Source organism: Hypomesus nipponensis, chromosome 13, assembly GCF_054491055.1.
Source record: "Hypomesus nipponensis isolate SF chromosome 13, ASM5449105v1, whole genome shotgun sequence".
Lineage (NCBI taxonomy): Eukaryota > Metazoa > Chordata > Actinopteri > Osmeriformes > Osmeridae > Hypomesus > Hypomesus nipponensis.
Window position 1 is genome coordinate 2,137,579 of NC_140373.1, and position 20,173 is coordinate 2,157,751.

At 48.1% G+C, this 20,173-nt stretch overlaps 4 protein-coding genes across 4 annotated transcripts in view; 1 reads left to right on the forward strand and 3 right to left on the reverse strand.

The window, feature by feature from the left end:
- On the reverse strand, positions 1-5,714 carry fads6 (fatty acid desaturase 6). Its single transcript, XM_084669701.1, has 6 exons — positions 4,945-5,714; positions 3,200-3,366; positions 2,422-2,602; positions 1,968-2,155; positions 964-1,143; positions 1-812 (listed from the first exon to the last, which is right to left on the reverse strand). Exons 1-6 carry the CDS (start codon positions 5,291-5,293, stop codon positions 663-665), a joined length of 1,215 nt encoding a protein of 404 aa, XP_084525827.1. The 5' UTR covers positions 5,294-5,714; the 3' UTR covers positions 1-662.
- LOC146259429 (proton channel OTOP3-like) lies at positions 4,206-17,969 on the forward strand. The gene is made up of 9 exons (XM_084669698.1): positions 4,206-4,344; positions 4,480-4,510; positions 14,283-14,621; positions 15,196-15,332; positions 15,428-15,486; positions 15,617-15,768; positions 16,107-16,792; positions 17,101-17,280; positions 17,655-17,969. The coding sequence occupies exons 1-9, from the start codon at positions 4,333-4,335 to the stop codon at positions 17,823-17,825; spliced, it is 1,767 nt and encodes a 588-aa protein (XP_084525824.1). The 5' UTR covers positions 4,206-4,332; the 3' UTR covers positions 17,826-17,969.
- On the reverse strand, positions 6,841-13,164 carry LOC146259430 (pre-mRNA splicing regulator USH1G-like). The gene is made up of 3 exons (XM_084670296.1): positions 12,848-13,164; positions 9,078-9,528; positions 6,841-8,630 (listed from the first exon to the last, which is right to left on the reverse strand). Exons 1-3 carry the CDS (start codon positions 13,009-13,011, stop codon positions 7,794-7,796), a joined length of 1,452 nt encoding a protein of 483 aa, XP_084526422.1. The 5' UTR covers positions 13,012-13,164; the 3' UTR covers positions 6,841-7,793.
- LOC146259431 (protein HID1-like) overlaps positions 17,965-20,173 on the reverse strand; it is an 11,477-nt gene continuing 9,268 nt past the window's right edge. Inside the window, exons 16-19 of the mRNA XM_084669696.1 lie at positions 20,029-20,118; positions 19,819-19,910; positions 19,213-19,371; positions 17,965-18,818 (exon numbers count right to left, since the gene is read on the reverse strand). Of these exons, the coding sequence (XP_084525822.1) occupies positions 18,755-18,818; positions 19,213-19,371; positions 19,819-19,910; positions 20,029-20,118 (405 nt within the window). The 3' untranslated portion in view covers positions 17,965-18,754. The remainder of the gene's footprint in view (positions 18,819-19,212; positions 19,372-19,818; positions 19,911-20,028; positions 20,119-20,173) is intronic.

Sequence of the window (20,173 nt, forward strand, 5' to 3'; positions counted from 1 at the left end):
AACTTGTGTATCAATTTTAATCACAATCACACTTGGAGTTTTAGATTGCTGGGATATAATCACCTCAAGGATGAAGGATATTAGTAAATCTGAAGATTACAGGAGCGCAAACAAGAATTGTCTCTGGATTATAAGCACAGCGAAAGAAACTCAGACACAACTCTTATCAACTGTTCTCTTTCAGCGGGGTGAATGCCAGGGTCAAAGTCTTGATTATTTCATGTCACAACATTAAAATGAAATAACAATCAAGCCATGCTCTGGACAGAGAAACATGATCAAAACCTAACTAGTTCTCAAATCCATCAGGCCAGTGCTTATGAAAAATAATTCTCCAATGTCTGGGTTATTGCATTGTTTACCTACACATTAGTAAGAATTCATACATTTGTAGATTGTGCAGCTAGTACAATGGACAAAGTTCCTGATTTAAATATCTTAAATTGGTGATTCACTCAGCCCATGGGCAGTACATGCCAGTTGGATCTTGTGCTCTGAAGGGTGGATCCTACAAGTTAGAACAGCGATAGGTGGAGCAGATCACAGGGTCGATTATTGCCTGATCTGCAGAATGTATGAGTGAAATATTATTTTCCTTCACGTCACATCTCCACAGTCCTCTCAGTTTCATCTCCCTCCCTTCCATCTCTTGCCTCCACCCATCAAGGAACCCCCACCAGCTCTGTTATGGGTGGGGCAAACACCATCAGCTCCTGGTACTTGTGGAAGAAGAGGCTCAGGCGTGAGAGGTAGCTGTCTTCCTGGTACGGCAGGTCTTTCTCCTTCAGGTATCGGGACACAATGGGCTTCACCTACACAAGGGGTGCAGCAAACGTTTGCCTTGAAAATGACTTCTTGACAAAAATCGACAACAACAACAACAAGTCCTCAACCGTCATCGGGAATTCTTTGTGCATTATTATGCAGAAAACATCTGGGAAGAGTTTCAAATGCTTCCGTTACCTTCAGACACATGTTGTCAGAGAGGAAGGGGAAGAGATGGTGTTCGACGTGACAGTTGATGAGCGAGTGTCCGAAGGTCAAGTCCAGCAGAGGGTTCCGAGGCAGGTTCAAGACCCCGTGGGTCATCTGGTAGATCCTCTTGGGTCTCCGGGTTGGGGAGAACATGGGTAGGCCTATGTGCTGTGGAACATCAACAAGAACACGCTGAACAACCTTTGTCCTTTGTGTGTGTGTGTGTGTGGATGTGTGTGTAATTTGGCATGGCCAGGAATCAATCTAGCAACCTTTAGATTACTAGCCCGGCTCCCTAACCGCTCAGCCATCGGCCTCGTGTGTGTGTGGATATCTGTCTGTGTGTGTGTGTTTGTGTGTGTGGTTATGTGTGTGTGTGTGTGGATATGTGTGTGTCTATGTCTGTGTGTGTGAATACCAAGCATGACAGTATTAGAGTTTGGGAAGGTCTGGTAGCTACAATAACACCAGTCCACCTTTCATGACAAAGGAAACCTTGTTGCCAACAATAGTAAAAAACACCTTCTGGGAGGGAGGACATGTTTAACAGCTTCAGGATGAGGGTTACACCCTACAGAACAACATTCCCCGTCTGCTCTGCGTCACATCAAGAACCTAAACCAGCGACGAAAAACCCCTCTGATCTGACAATACACAATAGGTTCCTCTCAACAAGCTTCACTGGGAAAGCCATGCAAGAATGGTCTATTTCTGCAGCTCGTATTCACCGGCTGAAAACTTCTGACTCCGACTAGAAGCTGTGAGGAACACAATACCACTTTGTAAGAGGGCGTCTGTTCCTAAAAGCAAACATCTGAATGCCATAAGAAGTGATTTTGTAGTTTGACCTCAAACGAACCTCAGATTAATGCCCTCAATTCCAGCCATGGCAGCTCTATCCGCCTGGCCCGTGTGAGAAGCGAGCGTGTGAATGTTCCTGTCAGCAGCACATGTGTTGGTGTGTACTGCTACAGAGTGTCGAGCCAGCTGACCTGGAAGATGTTGACGTGGATGTAGGGGATGGAGGACATGGCCCTGCAGAGCAGCATGCAGAGGAGGGTGGTGTATGGGGACTGGAACCCAGACACATGGACCAGCAGCCAGTACTGGGAGCACATCCCCAAGGCTATCATCGACACCGTCTTCAAAGCGTGGCACACTGAGGAACTCCTCAGCTCACCTGTAGCACACACACACACAAACACACACAAACACACACACAAACACAAACACACACACACGCACACATACGCAAACACCATGAGAGAGACAGCTTGGGAGCTGGGATCCAGGCCAGGTCTGTAAAAGGGTTCAAAGGTCTCAAAACAGAAGTAGAATAATAGTTTCCGGTCAGCATACTAACAGACGCGTGTATTTCATCAGCATCGGGCTGACAGCCTACACAGATATAGTCACCCAGCAAGGTGACTGGTAGGTGGGTCTTACCCAGGGCCGCCAGAGGGGTGATAATGGGCACTGCCAGGGGGGCGATGAAGAGGTAGACGCTGCGAGGCAGGGAGGGAACCTTCCAGATGCTGGAGTCTCCTAGCCCCACGATGTTGGTGTGGGCGTGGTGCATCTTGATGTGAGCCTGCACTCCCACTCTCGCTGTGAAGGAGCCACACACCTGGACAGACAGACAGACAGACAGACAGACAAACAGACAGACAGACAGACAGACAGACAGACAGACAGACAGACAGACAGGCAGACAGACAGACAGACAGACAGGCAGACAGGCAGGCAGACAGACAGACAGACAGACAGACAGACAGACAGACAGACAGACAGACAGACAGACAGACAGACAGACAGACAGGCAGGTAGGCAGGCAGGCAGGCAGGCAGGCAGACAGGTGGTTACGGACAAGAGAAAAGAGGCAGATTTGCGTCAGTGACACTCCCACACCTCAAAGTCTTAGCAGTCTCATTGACCCACACATAGAACTGACCAGATACATGACTGTTGTGTTCTGATTGTAACATATGCAGCAGGAATGCCCAAACCGATGAATAAAGGACAAAGTATCAATCCTGTGATATCCTCTGGAGATTAAGAGGGTTCCTTCTAAAGCAGCAATGGACCGTTCAATGACCTGAGCTGAATCCGAATGTCTTCATGCAACTATGGCATAAATCACTCCAGATTAGCAGATTGGCTATCTGAGCATACAGAGATAAGAAGAGATAAGACAATTACAAATGTCATTGGATGAGTCTGTCACCTCGATGAAGAAGACTCCCCAGAACTGAGCCCAGGCAGGGGACTCACTCAGCGCACCGTGACTTGCCATGTGAGTCCCCTTGATGGTGAGGACAGCATGGGCCAAACCCATCAGCAACAGGCCCCCGGTGAAACACAGGGCCTGGGAGGAGCCTAACATCATGAAGGCTGGAGGGAGGGAGGGAGGGAGGGAGGGAGGGAGGGAGGGAGGGAGGGAGGGAGGGAGGGAGGGAGGGAGGGAGGGAGGGAGGGAGGGAGGGAGGGAGGGAGGGAGGGAGGGAGGGAGGGAGGGAGGGAGGGAGGGAGGGAGGGGAAAAAAGAAGGGGAGGAGGGAAGAGAGGTAACAGATCATTTCAGTGGCTGGTTCACACATATTCTGAACGGAGAGAATACGGTTAATATCCCCCGTGTGGATCTGTTCCATTTCCAAGGTTTTGAGCTATTAAACCAAACATCTCCCTGCAGGAGACTGACACGAATACTCTTCCAGATTAGCATTACAAAGCAACCCGGTTCTCTGTGTTCCAGCATGTTCTCCATTTATCTCCTGCCATTTCAAACACACGTCAAGACCGCGGCTCCATTCCTCAATCATACTCTCTCGTCTGTTATGGTGTTCTCTCAGGGCCTTTCCTGGGCTGACTGTTCCTATGTGTGGTTCAAGTCAGTGTCAGCCCTGTTTGGGTACACAGGTTTTCTGCTCTTACTGTACGTGTGTGTGAGAGAGAGACAGAGAGAGAGAGATGGAGAGAGAGAGAGAGAGAGAGAGAGAGAGAGAGAGAGAGAGAGAGAGAGAGAGAGAGAGAGAGAGAGAGAGCGCATGAATTCATGCATGTGTTTTATGACAGTGTGTGTTTGCAGGTTCGACTGACACACATTCAGTAAACAGAATGGTGGATCTGTACGCCCCGCCTCACGTGGCTGCCCACAGGCTTCAGGGTGTGGGATTTCACCCCCCAGGGGAGGAGAGCTTAGGTGAAGGGCAGCAACCAGATCTCCATGTTGAGGGCGGATGCCGTGGCTCTAAAGCTGTCATCCCCAACAGCAGGTCGAGTTTCTTGCGGGGTACTCTAGCTTGAGGTTGTCAGGACAACAGAAAGTCCGGAGAGGTACCCGACACTACTACAGTTAAACATGCAGCCTGAGGTATTTGAGATGGGAGTGCGTCTATGTGTGTGTGTGCGCAGCATGTGTGCTATGTCCACTTTGGCTTGCTGGGTTAGCGGGGCTGGGTTATGTGAAATATGTGTGTTAATCATGTCCAAACTTTTCCTATTTCAGAACGTCTCAGTCGGCGGCGATAAGTCACCAGGTCAGTGATACACCCCGTCATTAATACACCCAGGCACAGCCAGACCCCCTCAGGGCCCTGCCCGGGGGCTGGCACACCCAGGTCTGCCATGTAGGATAGGTGTGATGGGGACTTAAACTTTTTTGCTGGCAGTCAAACTAGCAATTGGATAGTACCATTCTATTTACATAGTTTGAAGTCAGGATCGTTGTCAATGTACATATCTGTGAGTTTATATGACAAGAAGGGCAGGGGAGGGGGGGGGGGGAACGGCTGAACCAATAACAGGCCAGTTCTAAATCGAGGTCAGTCTGACACATATATAAGTGCACAGAGTATCAGACAGCAGGCTTTACAGATATGCGGCAAATGTGGACCTGGATGTGGACCTTGCCCTGGACATCCACGTTACATTTGACACCCTCCTCCACTGCTTGTGTAAATGCTCCACTCACCTGGAGGGAGACACAGAAATCCACCAGCCAGGATGGCGCAGTCGATGCCCCTCCTCTCCCACCAGCTGCTCTCCTTCACCGTCTTCTGCACCAGCCGGCTTAGCTCCATCATCAGGGACTCCTTGTCTGACTCCTCCGGTCCCTTCCCCCGCGTCTCCCCCCTATCCTCCCCCCCGGAGTCCCCTTTGTCTCTCCTCCTGGCCCCAGTCAGAGCTGCGTCCTGTTCCCCCTGTGCGCCCCTGCTGCCGTCTCTCTGGAGCAGAGGCTCCCTTTCCCAGGACCTGCTTCCCATCTCCTCTCCACCATCGCGGCTCCCTCTTTCCCTCCACTCTTCCGGTACGTTCTGCATGTCGGTTGCCCTGGTGCTCTCACTGACAACAAAAGTGAGATGAAGGCGACAGCGTAGCGGAACAGGGCTCACAAGCAGCCTGTCTTCAGGGAGAGCCTGCACATTGTAGCCAGCATGCACAGTGTTAGTTGGGGCAGCGGAGCAGCGAAGCACAGTCCGGATCAGCAAGACGTCCTCTTGGTCTTAGACTCTGCTTCTTTCACCTTCCCCAAAAACAGGAACTCTTCTCTCTTTGTAGTCTCTGTCTCCTTATCAGCTTGCTCTGGCAACGCCTGGTTGGATAATAAACCCAAGGCTGTCGAACAGATAATACAGCCTAACGACACCAACGTAGCTACATAATGTCCCCCCAACCAACAGAGAACACACACGTGCACACACACACAAACACTGACCCTCAACTGCAGATGCCCAGCTGAAGAATCAATACTGCTGGTCCCTCCCTCCCTCTCTCTCCCTCTCTCTCTAGCAGGGTTGCTCATGCATACTGTATGCACTTCTTGTCACGTTGCCTCTCTTTCCCTCACGGTTCCCCTCCTCCCTCTCTCAAGCTCTCTCTCCCTCCCTCTCTCTCTCACCCCCCCCTCTCCCATTCCTCTCTCGCTCTCTCTCCCTCCCTCTCTCTCACCCCCTCCCTCTCCCAGTCCTATAACCTTGGCAGGGGTTTGGAAAAAACAGAGGGAAAAATGTGGGAACTGGGCTGGGGCTTGAGAGGAGAGGGGAGGGGAGTATGGGGGATTAGAAGTGTCTGCTTAGCTCTCAGCATTCATCTTCCCTGGTTGCTAAGGCTGGAGAGAGCACAGCCAGGGTTCTGGAGATGAAAAGAGAGAGAGAGAGAGAGAGAGAGAGAGAGAGAGAGAGAGAGAGAGAGAGAGAGAGAGAGAGAGAGAGAGAGAGAGAGAGAGAGAGAGAGAGAGAGAGAGAGAGAGAGAGAGAGAGAGAGAGAGAGAGAGAGAGAGAGAGGGAGAGGGAGAAGAGAGAGAGAGAGCGATAGAGAGAGAGAGAGAGAGAGAGAGAGAGAGAGAGAGAGAGAGAGAGAGAGAGAGAGAGAGAGAGAGAGAGAGAGAGAGAGAGAGAGAGAGAGAGAGAGAGAGAGCAGTGTTTTTCGTGTGTGGTGCTGGCCCCAGCATTGTTGGCAGGGTGCCTTGACTGTTGAGCAGTTATATTAATGAGATGAGGAGAACATTTCAGTAAAAGGAGGTTGGATTCAGAGTGGAATGAACAATGACACCTTCCTGGTCACCCATTGCTCCTCTGGTCATTGTCTTCATATCAGTGAGGATATAACTGTGGATGTCAGTTATATAAACTGACAGGTCATAGTGTTATCCACAAGTACTTTAAATGGGGGCAGTAGCATCTGGGGAAGTTGTTGATAGTAACTAGGTATTAGGTCTTGTGGTGAGATTCTGAGATCGTCCTCAGTCTACAGATAATGAAAATATAAACTTGTATAGATAGTCATATAACATGTTAGACGATAACCCTAACATTTCGTAATGAACTCACATAAATCTGTGGAAACATCAAAACGTTTTTTTATTCCAAAAGTTTTTCACTGGATGTCAGCATTGTTGAATCAACATTAAAATGCACATTCATGCAGTCCTACTCTCAGTGTGACCTGCGGACATCTTGTGAAACAGCACACTGGTGCTGTAACTACAGATAACAAGGTGCTCGTTAGAACCCAAAGTGTCTCACTCAGCCCTCAAAGGTTTATAAACAAACCCGAATGTTTGTTTTACACAGATACTCTCATAATGTGCCGTAGACAAGGTCAATGTGTTGCTTGGTCGTGTTGTATCAATCGTCAAGATAATTGTAAAAACTGTACAATAAACTTAAGTCAATATAAATATAACAAAACTTTGGAAAAAAAATTATGAACAACTGTCTCTTACATAATGTAAAACAAAATATATGAAAATTATTAACAATATTTGCTAATGTAACAAAGTGATAATTATTTTAGTCCTCCCCAGGACATATGTATGCGTTTATGGTTTCCAAATAAAAAGCGAATACTATTTTACCATTATCTCAAAACAGAGGTCTACGAAGCAGGATTTGGGGGTTAGCGAGATAACAAGTTATCATTATCAGGTTATTATTATAAATCATATTATGATAAGAATATTCTTATGTTCATATCATAATATGATTTATATATAGCTATATATAGCTATATATAGCTATATATATAAATATAAACAAACACACATCAATTGAAATGTTAAATGTAATGTTGAATCAAATCTACTTTTAATTTATCCTTATCACAGGCTGGTAACAGTTCTGTAACTGTCCACTAGATGTCCCCATTAACCAGTATATGTCCCTGTTTGTACAGATTAAAGACAAACTGACAAAACGTTACAACATTACAGCTGAGCGTGTACACGTCTCCATGTAGTCCATGTGACTGGTCATGTGACTAGTCACGTGACGAGTCATGTTTGGCTGATAGAGAAGATGATCCAGCGGGGGCTCGAGGACCTCAGAGCTGCGTGTCTTCCATGGCGTCCGGCTCGTCCAGGGCGTCCCGCCGTCTCCTGCAGGCGTCCAGCAGCTTCTTCCTGGGGCCCAGGGGGATGTGGATGCTGGTGAGGTCTTGGTCGGAGCACAACAGCAGGGCCTCCAAGTCGATCTTCTCCCTCCTGAAGATGGCCATGAACTCTTCCATGCTCTGGGAGGCCAGGAAGGTCTCCAGAGGCCTGCCCTCGGGCTCAAGCTCCTCGTCCAGCCCCACATCGGCCTCCTCCCAGGGCAGCTCCTGCCGGTTCCTCTCCTGCAGGCTCAGGGCACTGCCGATGCTGTCCTCGTCCAGGCTGGGCGAGCGGCGGGGAAGACGCCCGCGCAGGCGCACGTTGGGCGCCCTCCCCACTGGCTCGCTGCCCACCACGCTGCCCTCGTCCCGGCCCCCCATGCCAAACAGCCCCCCGCTCACGTAGTTCCTCCTGAACACCATGGTGCCCAGACCGGGCCGGGTGAACAGGGAGTCTCGACCCGAATCGCCGCTGATCTCCGAGTAAGCCGCCTCATGGAGGCCCGGGTCGCTGAGGGCTCGCGATATGGTGTCTGCGTCGTCGTCGTCGTCGTCGTCGTGGTTCCCGCGGGGGAACATGTCGCGGATGTTGAGGCGCGAGCGGTCCTTGGAGTTGGCGTAAGTGCCCTGCTTGAGGAACATGACGTCGCTGCCCAGCTGGAGGCCCGAGAGGGAGCGCACGCTCTTTCGGCCGTCCTCGTAGATCTTGAAGGTGCCGTCCACTTGTTTCTTCTTCTCCAGCTTCCGCTGGATCTTGGTCTTACCCTTGGCTGTGGAGTGCAACGTGGCCTGAGGAAAATCAGATGGTGAGGGTCAGTTGGCTGAGCGGTTAGGGAATCGGGCTACTAATCAGAAGATTGCCGGTTCGATTGCCGGCCGTGATAAATTACATTTTATCTTTGGGCAAGGCACTTCACCCTACTTGTCTCGGGGGAATGTACTTAATTACTGTTAATGTACTTAATGTACTTAAGTACTGTAATTCGCTCTGGATAAGAGTGTCTAATAAATGACTAAATGTAAATCAAACGAGGCGATTGACAACGAGGTAAAGAAAACCGAGCTGTCCATCACTTGAGGAAACCTTAGATTCACCTTTATGAAACCAGACTGTAAGGATGGGAATACAGCAAAGACAAAGAATATATGAAATGCTTCTACAGACTGTGTGGGTCTACGTATAACATCAACTAGAGAGTGTGATTACAAGCGAGTGGTTTGTGCGGGAGGCCAAACCTGCGAGTATGGCATGCTGGAGGTGACGGTGTTGAACTGGGGCAGCTTTCGACCCATCGTGCTGCTGCTGTTGTAGCTGGAGAAGCTCATGGCGTCCGAGTTTTCCGAAGCCTCCTTCAGGAACTTCCTCTCCATGCGCTCGTGGTGTTTCCTCTGCAGCTTCACGCAGTCTTTGATCCTGCGCTCGGCCGCGCGGAACGCCCGGTCCTTCAGCTTGCTCACCAGCTTGGGGTTGAGGGTCGACTGCTTGGCAGCGATGGAGTCCAGGTAGCGGACGCAGTCCATGTGGTTCTTGGTGGCAGCCATGTCCAGCGGGGTGTGGTAGTCGCTGTCCAGACACCACACGTTGGCACCGAAGGACACCAGGAAGGAGAGGCAGTTGTGGTGCCCGTTGGCAGCGGCCAGGTGAAGAGGCGTGTTGCCCCAGATGTCACATTTGTCCGGGTCACCGCTGGAGAGAGGAGGAGAGGAGGCAGAGAGGTGAATGGAGAGTTAGTGGGAGAAATCGAGAACAATCATTTTAAATACAAATACTTTCATGTTTTGTTTTTGGGTGTGACGGTATGTACGGTATTCACAGTTATCACTAGATAAACCACATGACTTTTACAAGCACAAAAGACAGTGAACACATAAAAAAAGAAGTATTAACCAAAATAAATAAATAAAGAAGTGCAACAAATACACATGACACAAACTATAAATGACATATATAAACAACCCGGCTGGGCCACAGCATGCCCATCCCGGTAGCCAGCCCCCACCCCACCAGCCTGCACCCATCTCTGGATACATCCTAGCTGGCACCCCTCTGCCCCTGGACCAGGACGCCCGCCCAGACAGCCAGATGGCCCAGCTGAGAGCCAGGGCTCCCCAGGCAGCCCAGGGATGCCATCCCCAGCGCCTCCACAGCATGCAGACGTCTGGCTGTACCTGCCCAGACCTGGGGCTGTGCGTTAACCACTCAGTGTGCAGCTGCTCAGACTATTGGACCACCACTGCTGCTGTCGTCATGGAGATAGACTTAAAGATGTCCTCTTTAATTTAACCCTGAACTCAGGAAGAAAAATGACTCATTGGCTTGGCTGACCACCACAGTGTGATAACAAGCTATCCTGCATGCTAACGAACGTGTCCAATCTCATTCCCATATACATGTGATGTAATAGGCTACTCAGGTGTTAACAGTAAGATGATGACTTCATTTCACTTCCTAGTCTGGGGATTGAGGCCCGCCCCTTCCTGTCTCACCCCCCGCGCCGACAACCTGGCTCCTAGCTGAGGTGTGATCAATTATAGAAGAACTGCAGGTGAAACATGACAGTGGGGACCATGCATTATTCACCACAGACACACTGAGGGCCATCTTTCACACACACCCAGAGACGCTACGAGCAAAAGCATGAGGTCACCCCCTCTGATGCTAACCCTGATTTCAACTTCCTGTTTGAAACCTCAGACCCCAGCAGTGAGCCTGTCTCTGCAAGGGCCTTTGACATCAAACACACAAACACAAAGATTCATGTTTCTGAAACTTTCTGATATACCTGACGTTAACAGTGCTGTTTGTAGATTTTTGTATTGTCATTTACTTCCTCGTATCTAGTCGTGGCCATAAGTTTTGGCAATGACAAATGTTGTGTTTTGCAAAGTTAGCTGGTTCAATATTGAGGAAAAATGTTTGACATGTTTCTATACAATATTGGAATACAATAAGGCACATTTCATATTCTTTTAAAGCTTTTTTGTGGAGAAATTCTTCAATACATGCAAATACTCCCCTCTTTTACTGCAGTCAAATGATAGAATGATAAAGTGATTTCACCTGGCTAGAACTAGTTCACACTTTCCCTGTGCTGATGATATGACTTAATGAAATTATGTTAGCTGTCATTTCATGCCAAGGCCCAGCAAGCTTTGCAAACACAAAATGTATGTCGCTCCCAATACTTTTGGCCACGGCTGTACTTAATGGCTAATGTTTCTAATAATTAGAGAAACGATAAGACTGACCTCCTCCTGTGAGGGAATCACACCTCTGTGTCACAAACAGTAATCTGACTACAAACAGCTCTGCCAGGGACTCTTACACAACAACTACAGTTCCCATCCTCCCTGACGTCTTATATAAGTAGCGGACCATGCTGTTCCTAAATGAATATCACTCCCCTCACAGGTCCTGAATTACTGTTGGTCTGTTACAAAATACTCCCGCACCGAATATACCTCGCAAGGTTTCGTTTCTGAAATCTATTTTTTTTAAATACACTCGGAAAAACGTCTGTGGTGGAAAGCTTCTGTTTACCTTTTGCCAGTTCCATGGATCTCCTGCACAGTTTCTGACACGGTCAGTGTGTGTAACCTCCAGGGACCATTGTGTTTCCTATACAACCAATCCATCATGGTGACCTTTCCTTTCCCAATATCCACTCTCCCTCTCCCCCATCGGCCTCGACCGCCCCTCTCTACACTGCACGCCTTATAAACCCTTCACAGGGGCAGTGACATACAGGGCCCATTACACCGGCAGACACCCTCATTTCTGATTCTCAGGGGGTTTAGGCCATGGCTGGGCTTTCATGCAGCTATTACAATAGGTAGTTAATCTAAAACCTCTCCAGTCCTGCTTTGTCCAGCACTCCAAACCTTAAACAAAAGACAGAGCTGATATGACACACTCACACAAAAGGGATTCGACTGAAGGGGTAGCTCAAACTTATCGGACCAGAATATAGTCTTACTGCTTCTGTCCAAGCATCCGGTTTTCCCTCCTGTTTCCCCATAGAGAATGCATCGTGGCACACAGTGTGCGGCCCACTAATTAGGGAATACGGGCACAGCCCAATCTTACATCTGTTTGTGTTCTGTGTAAGCCTGAGGAGTGTATTCACTATCTTTCAGTGGAGCCTTTTTGTTAGTTACAATACGGGGCAAGGAATAGGGTCTTTTAGAAATGGATCGCTATTAAACAGCTGATGTTTCACAATCAAACTAGATTTATTACCCGTGAGAGATCTTATGTGATGGCTTTCATATCACAATCCGACCCATCGTCAATGTGTGTGTGTGTGTGTGTGTGTGTGGTGTGTGTTTGTGTGTGTGTGTGTGTGTGTGTGTGTGTGTGTGTGTGTAGAAAGAGAGAGAGACAGAGAGATTGAAAGAGAGAGTATGAGTGTGTGTGTGTGTGTGTGTGTGTCTGGTAGGTCATCCTCCTGCCAGTGACCTTTCAAGGCTGTTAAAATTGAAAATAGTCCATCCATCTCTTAGCAGAGATCTGAGGGGGTGACGGGAGCAGAGACTCCATTAAATCATGAACTGGCACAAAGGATTAGACTGAATGAACACGTATACATGTGTTTCTTTAGATACGTCATGTATCGTTGTAATACACACACAAATACTGACTTTACTTTTTAGTGTAGGTTATACTGTTTTCCATGCAACCTCTACAGGACATGTCCACGTTGGAAGCAAAAATGAATTGTCATTTTTCGATAAGTTCTGTAAAACAATGTAATATATTGCATGATTTGTGTCCAAGATGCATTACTTGATCTTACTATCGTAGTACTATGACCTACCTATCGGGATACGCGCTACCCAGTTGTTATCCACGTTGTGCGCACTGGCGCGCGAAAATGACAAGCCGAGACATCGGGGTGAATTGGGTTGAGTATATTTGAGGTGAATATATGTCTATACCAGGGCTGCACGTGTTTAATAGTCTTAACGACGTTAATGCAAAATATGTTTATCCTCGTGCAACTTACCCTCTTCCCACAATCAGTCGTAACGCATCAAGATTGCCGTGGTAAGCGGCCCACAACGTCGGTGTCATTCCATCTTCATCCGGCGCGTTCAGCTCTTTCCGTGTAGCCTCCCTCAGTAAATCCAGGTAGCCGTCCCGGGCCGCCCGGTGGTACCGGTCATTCATTGTGCCCACGGCCAACGGCGCAGAGCCAGCCTCACGTCCGGTTGAAAAACATCCAGTGGCAGTGAGCTTGCCCTCCACTTGGGGCAAGTTTATCCAGGACGCCGCGTCCGATAGTCGCTGTTTGTTTCTTCGCAGAGGCAGGGGCCACAACAAGTAGCCTGCGCGGTTGCCAAGGACACACACAGCCCCGGTCTTAGTTGTCAAACAGGGGGGTGATGGGAAATGAGTACGCCTACTTCCCAGCCCCTGAAATCTGCACCGTCAAGGATCGTTCTAATAAAGAACATAAAGATGTCACTTGTTTTGGTTAGTTTGTTTGGTTATAATAAATTACAAATTAAACTAGCGATCACCTTAATCATTCTGTCAAATAATGTTTGTGGATTGTGAAGACAGTTTCAATTAAAACGGATCAAAAAGTGTTTATTTTCTATAAAACATGCAAAACGGTATCTAATTTGCATCCGGGGAAACACTTTGAAATACAGGCCTGACTCAACTTCTTAAAACAGCAAATTTGTGTTTATCTTCAAATGTGAGGCTTTTATTTAGGCCAGTTGATCATTTTTAAAGCATGTACTTTTGCTATTATTTGGTTTCAATACATTTGTGAGCAGGGACAAGGAGGGTGATTTCCACATTTTGCAACTCAAGTGTTTCAACGGTAAATTACAGTAACTACCTGATTATCTTTATCAACTACTTGTCATTGATAATGGTATGCGGCAGTGACGTCAGTGACTGGTGCAGATTGTATTAATGGGGTTGTTCCTTTAGCGTATCCCAAACAAAGACTTATTCCTCTCGTATTGTACTATCCCGACAGGGAACCCCATACAAGCTGACAGCATTGGGGCATCAGGTCAACTAACTGATTGATCAACTGCTCAACTGGACAACTGACTGAACCAAAAAAATACAATTTTATCTACGCAGAAAAGTACACAACTCAAGTCCTTTCGTTTCAAAGGTGCGCCAAGATTAATAGATCACACCCACACCTTGTGTGGGCGTGTTTAAACACTTGGATCTGAAGGGGACTATGTTTCCACAGGCTCTAAAGTACACATGCCATTATTCAATGGACTGAAACTCATTCAGGTTCACAATTGTCACTATGAAGGTCAAGGAGAGCGTGTAAAAGGCACCTACGAAGCGAGTGTGCGAGAGAAAGAGTAGGCTACAGAGACCAGGGGGGAGCGTGGAAACGAAGGAGGACCGGTAAGGAACTCGAGACGAGACCGGTGCTAAAACTAAAATCATGGTTTCAGAGGCGGGTGTGTCCTGGGGAAAGGACCTGCACTGTGAGGAAGATCCCAGGAGCGAGGAGGACTCGGACCCAGACGGAGACCCAGTCCTGGTGTGGGCTCCCAGCGGCAGACGCCTCATCTCCGGACTGCTGGGCCTCAACGTGGTGCTGCTGGGGGCAGCGCTGGTGGCTGGACAGGCCTTCAACCCAGAGGGTCTAAAGCACCAGGAGCCTCTGGTGTTCATACTGCTCCTGATGGGAGTCAGCATGGGGTGGATGCTGTGGTTCCTGCTGTGGGCAAGGAAGAAACCGGGGAGATCCCCACACAAAGACCACCATGCTGGGGGTGCGCCCGTCAGAGGTAGGCGGATCATCTGTGTCAACACACCCACGACCTAGCAAGGGAGGGCACTAAACTGTGTTCATTAAGAACTTTGCTCAGCGCCTGTTCCAGAGATGATAAAGGTCGGTCAGCTCCTGTAAATCCCGGTCGGTTGGTTGGTTTTCCTAAACATGTTGTTGTCATAATATTTATCAAGTACATTTACATTTAGTCATTTAGCAGACACTCTTATCCAGAGCGACTTACAGTAAGTACAGGGACATTCTGGCCGAGGCAATTATGGTGAAGTGCCTTGCATCTCTTGATGGCTGAGCAGTGAGGGAGTCGGGCTAGTAATCAGAAGGTTGCCGGATCGATTCCCCGCCGTGCCAAATGATGTTGTGTCCTTGGGCAAAGCACTTCACCCTACTTGCCTCGGGGGGAATGTCCCTGTACTTACTATAAGTAAGTCGTTCTGGATAAAAACGTCTGCTAAATGTAAATGTAAACATAATTTGGCACGGTTGGGAATCGAACCGACAACCTTCTGATTACTAGCCCGACTCCCTCACAAGTCTTTGAGGTATTTTTCCTGTTGACTTCCCCATCCCAGTGGTCCTCCTGCTCTTTGCTGCGTTGAGTCTCCTGCTGCACGTCTTCAAGATGGGCTACGCCGTCCTGATGAACCAGTGTTCTCCAGCTGCTAAAGTGATCTTCCCTTTTGTCGAGGCTCCCTTCCTGGGGCTGCAGGTGAGGATGGTCAAGCGTCTGTGCTTTCACGCCCCTCTCACTTTGTCCTCTTGAGGGACTGTGGCTGAAGTTCTTCTTCTGTGTTCACTCTGCAGATGTATTTTCTCTGGGCCCACTCCAAAGATTGCATTCACAAGCACAAGATCATAACCAGGTGCTTCGTGTATCACGTGATACACATATGTGAAGCTCAGCTTTCGTTATTTTCAATGAGTCAATGTACATTTGCATGAACTGTGCCTGTTTGTCCCTGTGTGTGTGTGTGTGTGTTCATTGTCCGCTAGGTCTGGCCTCATGGTGACCCTGAGTGCAGACCTGTTGCTGTGGCTACATGCCATCTCAGAGGACACAGTGCACCAGGAGATTGAGTTAGAAAAGGATGATTATGACAAAGATGATTTGACTAACACTTCACAAAGCATTCCAGGGTCCTCAGGTAGGCTTCTATACCATAGGCTGGAATCCTCATCCTTGTTCCTGGCAAGCTACCATCCTGTGGGTTTTCACTTTAACCCTGATCCCGCATGCCTGGTTCTAATCATTTGCTGGGTGACAAGTTGAATCATGTTTGTTTCAACTACAATTAGAGTATAAACCAACAGTACAGGATGGTAGATCTTCAGGTTGGACAGCCTTGTCCTGAACAATCAAGATTCCCCCCATTCAGTCTCATACACATATCAGAAAGACAATAACGACTTACAAAACGCTAGGCATGAAATCCTGTCCCAGGCTGCTTGTGAACAATGTCGGTAATCTATGTTTAAATGGCAGGTGTGAATGCAACCATATGCAAGTGCAGTGCGAGTGCAGTTTGCCTCGTGTTCCGGAAAGGCTACGAAGTCCTGTACCCCTTCAACATAGAGTTCTATCTGATGGCTGGCTGCATGCTCTACGTCATGTGGAAGAACGTGGGTCGGAGGGTGAGTCCCGGTGCCCACCCCCCTCACGGCCAGAAGCTGACCCTACACATCGTTCGCGAGGGTGGGATCTTGTTTGGCCCCCTGCTGGGTTTTCTGGTCCTCATAGCAGGGGTGGCTTCCTTCGTCCTGTATCAAGTGTGGGTCGACCAACGCCAGCACCGTACCAAAGCCTTCCTCATATTCTATGGCTACCATCTGGCTGTGATGCCAGTCATGTCCATCTGCTGCCTGGCTGGCATGCTGGTCCACAAGCTGGAGAGGAGAGCCACCGAGGGAGGACACAACCCCACGCGTAGCCTGGACGTGCTGCTCCTGGTGGGGGCTGCCCTGGGCCAGCTGGGCCTGTCCTACTTTTGCGTGGTGGCTGCCCTGGCTTTGGGGCCTAGCGGGGCCCTTGGAAGCCTGGACCTCGCCTACTCCCTCCTCAGCCTGCTGGAGCTCCTGCTCCAGAACATCTTCATCATCGAGGGCCTCCACAGACACCCCAGTCTGGCCCTCGCCAAAAGCAAAGAAAGAAAGAGAAGCAGCATATTTGAGGCAAGTATTCCCAGCTGGAGGACAGGTCATGGGAAATATATATATGTATATATTTGTTTACATTATGTGACAACATCTAAACATATGTTTAATTTTATTCCACTTAGTATTGCTAGTTTATGTACCCTTAGTATAGTTAGAACATTTTAGATTCCTATATGTTTATTGTATGCACCTTCCTGCCAAAGCAAATTCCTTGTCTTTGAAAACTTTTATGGCAAAAAAATCCCTTTGTGATTCTGATTCTGATAAAGATTATCCAAATGAGGTGACTGATGTTCACATCCAACCCTTCTTTTGCCCCAAAGCTGAAGAGGAAAGACAACGAGGAAATGAGCGAGGTCAGTCCGACGATAGACATGTGCATCGCAGAGGGAGGAAGTGCATCTGCCCCACCAGCTGAGACGCAGGGAGGGGGGGGCAAAGCGCCCTGGACCAAGAGGGCCATGCAGGAGATCTGTGCCTTTCTCATCCTGTCAAACATCATGGTACAGTCCCTGTGTGTGTGTGTGCGCATGTGTGTGTGTGTGTCTGGTGGTGGTGATGGGGGGAGGGGGGGGGGGTGTAGAGTGGCTGGAGGTGATCAGTGATCATATCCTATTCTTGCATGCACACTTAGTTAACATTTACGTTAAGTCATTTAGTCATCTTATCCAGAGCAACTTACAGTATGTACAGGGACATTCCCCCCGAGGCAAGTAGGGTGAAGTACCTTGCCCAAGGACACAACGTAATTGGTTTGAATCAAACCAGCAACCTACTGATTAATAGCCCGATTCCCTAACCGCTCAGCCATCTGACTCCTACAGACACCTGACTTAACAACACGTGTGTTTCCTCTCTGATCTGTCCCCATGCTCAGCTGTGGGTCATCCCTGCCTTCGGGGCCAACCCCCAGTTTGAGAACGGTTTGGGGAAGAAGTTCTTTGGGTTCACTGCCTGGTTCGTGCTGGTCAACCTGGGTCAGCCCCTGGGGGTGTTCTACAGGATGCACTCTGTGGGAGCCTTGGTGGAGCTGCTGATCACTGCCTGAACACCACATTACTGACCCCTACTGGAGGGAGGGCCACTCTATCTGAATGTTAAATGTTGAAAAATGTACTAGTTAATGTTACTAGTTAACATTGAACCAAATTCTTACTCAAAGAAAAAGTAATATTACGTGCTACAAGTGATAATGACATGTTATTTAATGTATTGTACATTGTATTTCACAAATATATTCATGACACAATGTTTGTGTACGATCATTGGTGAAACAATCATTTTTTGCCGCATTCCTCCTCTCTCTATCCTTTAGAAATTATTGACATTCTTAAGAACACAAAAACCTACTGCTTATACAAATGGTTACATTCACAATGACCCTCCTTTTCTCACAGACAGTAGGACACTGTAGGGGCTGTCTAAGGCAGGTCCCCTTCGCCGTCACCGAGGTGATGGGTTCAAGTAACTAGTCAACTTGTCAGGTTCCTACTTCTCTTCTTACAAACTTCAAAACACAAAAAATGAGCTTCTCAGGAATGAAAGGAAAAGGAGAGATAGTCGCTCATAAAAATATATCAAAAGACAACGATGAAACTATGTGCAGTAAATCTTCTATTCAATCTGAAAAACAGTCAACTGTAAGCATTTAGAAACCACAGCTACTGTTTGTGTTTGGCAAATAGGTGGAATGATAGAACAGTGAGTTGAAAGAAGAGGACTTAATTGATGGGTGACTTCACATTTTCCAACTTGACAACCATCAAAGGAAAACCAAGCTGCATGTAGTAACAGTAGTTTGACAGTTTACACTGCTTCCGATATTGGGGAAAAAAAAGTATATTCTTCATTTCTGTACAGATGTGGCACTTGTCATCTTCTGTCCTCCTGCCCTCATTCAGACTTCAGTTCAGCTCGGACAATGGCAGTGCTGGTGGAATAGGTTAATACAAGCTGCCCAGATCCTGTTGATCTCAGCTAAACCCTCTGGATCTCAAACAGTCGGACATCCGTGTCATACCAGATTGGGGGATCCACGTTTCTGTGGCAACAGGAGCACAAGGAAGAAAGGGAAAAAAATGTAATTGTTAAAATTCTCCAGTGGAGTACCATGACAACCGCAAAGCAGTTCACGGCATGGATTCAGCAGTTGTCAGACCTACTGACGTGTTTAGGTTACAGAGTGACTGATGTTACACAATGGAATAAACAAGTACAAATACAGTTTCCATTGAATTATTTTCTTCTGAGGATCAGCATGAGTTACTTTAGTCTTCACATACAGTACTAGGGTTCACTTTCTGGCCTGGGTGCGATGACAATTTAATCAAATCCAAATAACTATTTTAAATACGTTTAAAATAAGAGTTGAATACTTCATTTTTGTGATTGTTCTGGTGATGTTAAAGGTTATGGTTAGACCAGATTTAGCGCACCGTAAGTAGATGACTCCCCACATGTATGTGCGGAACCACATGGCGGTGCCTGCGTTGGCCTGGTACTTCCTAATGAGGATGGGGTGAGGAACCGGGAGGAGGCCCACCAACGTTCCATGCTGGAGGAACTTCAGGATCTCCGATTCATCCGTCAAACCCCTTGAGAGGATAACCAGACACACACACACACACACATCACTCGTCAAGCTGTTCTACGGGAAGGTTTTCTGTTTCCTGATGTTCTTCACCACAGATGGAAGCCCCACAACAGTGGCGGTTCTAGACTAATTTTACTGGGGGGGCCAGTGTTTAATCAGAGGGGCACATTAAAACGGAAACAAATGATATTTAAACATTAAATACTTTAATTTTCTTTACATGAAAATCATACAAATGGCTCTGGCTATCCCTCTCCCAGCTCCTCAACTCTCTCAATACCTTGAAATGTTTCTCTAACTTTTTTTTATTAAAAAGGCCAGGGACATTTTTACAGGGGCACTGGCCCCTGCAGGCCCCAGTGTAGAAACGCCCCTGCCCCATAACCTTGTCTGATCCTCTCTCTTGGCCCAGCGCCCCCTAGAGGAACAGCAGGGTCTTGTCACTTACTTGTCTATGCAGATCTTCTCCACCTGAGGAACCAGTACCTGTAGCAGCCTCATGATGGTCTGCAGAGGAAGCTTGGTCTTCCAGGAGAGCACCTGACAGAGCACATCACACCTGGTCAGCATTGTTCCACATCGTACCACTTCTAAATCCTCTTTTGACCAGGCTCCTTAGGAGGTAAGAGCCTCGTGTTAACGAGGCGGCATATCTCACCCAGTCTGGGGAGGGGCTCCAGTATGTGGTAGATGACGAGACACTCGACATCCGACTTCTGGGCGTCGCTGACCCTGACTGGAAGATCTCCTGACAGGAAAACAAGAAGATACGCCGTTTCACAACGTGGTCGGTAAAAACCTTG

Coding starts and splice junctions, on each gene's coding strand:
- LOC146259429 (XM_084669698.1), top strand. Junction 14,622..15,195: donor TGGGGGTGCGCCCGTCAGAG/GTAGGCGGATCA, acceptor TCCCCATCCCAG/TGGTCCTCCTGCTCTTTGCT. Junction 16,793..17,100: donor AGAGAAGCAGCATATTTGAG/GCAAGTATTCCC, acceptor TTTGCCCCAAAG/CTGAAGAGGAAAGACAACGA.
- fads6 (XM_084669701.1), bottom strand. CDS start 5,293: ATGCAGAACGTACCGGAAGAGTGGAGGGAAAGAGGGAGCCGCGATGGT. Junction 3,367..4,944: donor ATTTCTGTGTCTCCCTCCAG/GTGAGTGGAGCA, acceptor CCCTCCCTCCAG/CCTTCATGATGTTAGGCTCC. Junction 2,156..2,421: donor CACCCCTCTGGCGGCCCTGG/GTAAGACCCACC, acceptor TGTGTGCTACAG/GTGAGCTGAGGAGTTCCTCA.
- LOC146259430 (XM_084670296.1), bottom strand. CDS start 13,011: ATGAATGACCGGTACCACCGGGCGGCCCGGGACGGCTACCTGGATTTA. Junction 9,529..12,847: donor CGACTGATTGTGGGAAGAGG/GTAAGTTGCACG, acceptor TCCTCTCTCCAG/CGGTGACCCGGACAAATGTG. Junction 8,631..9,077: donor CCAGCATGCCATACTCGCAG/GTTTGGCCTCCC, acceptor GATTTTCCTCAG/GCCACGTTGCACTCCACAGC.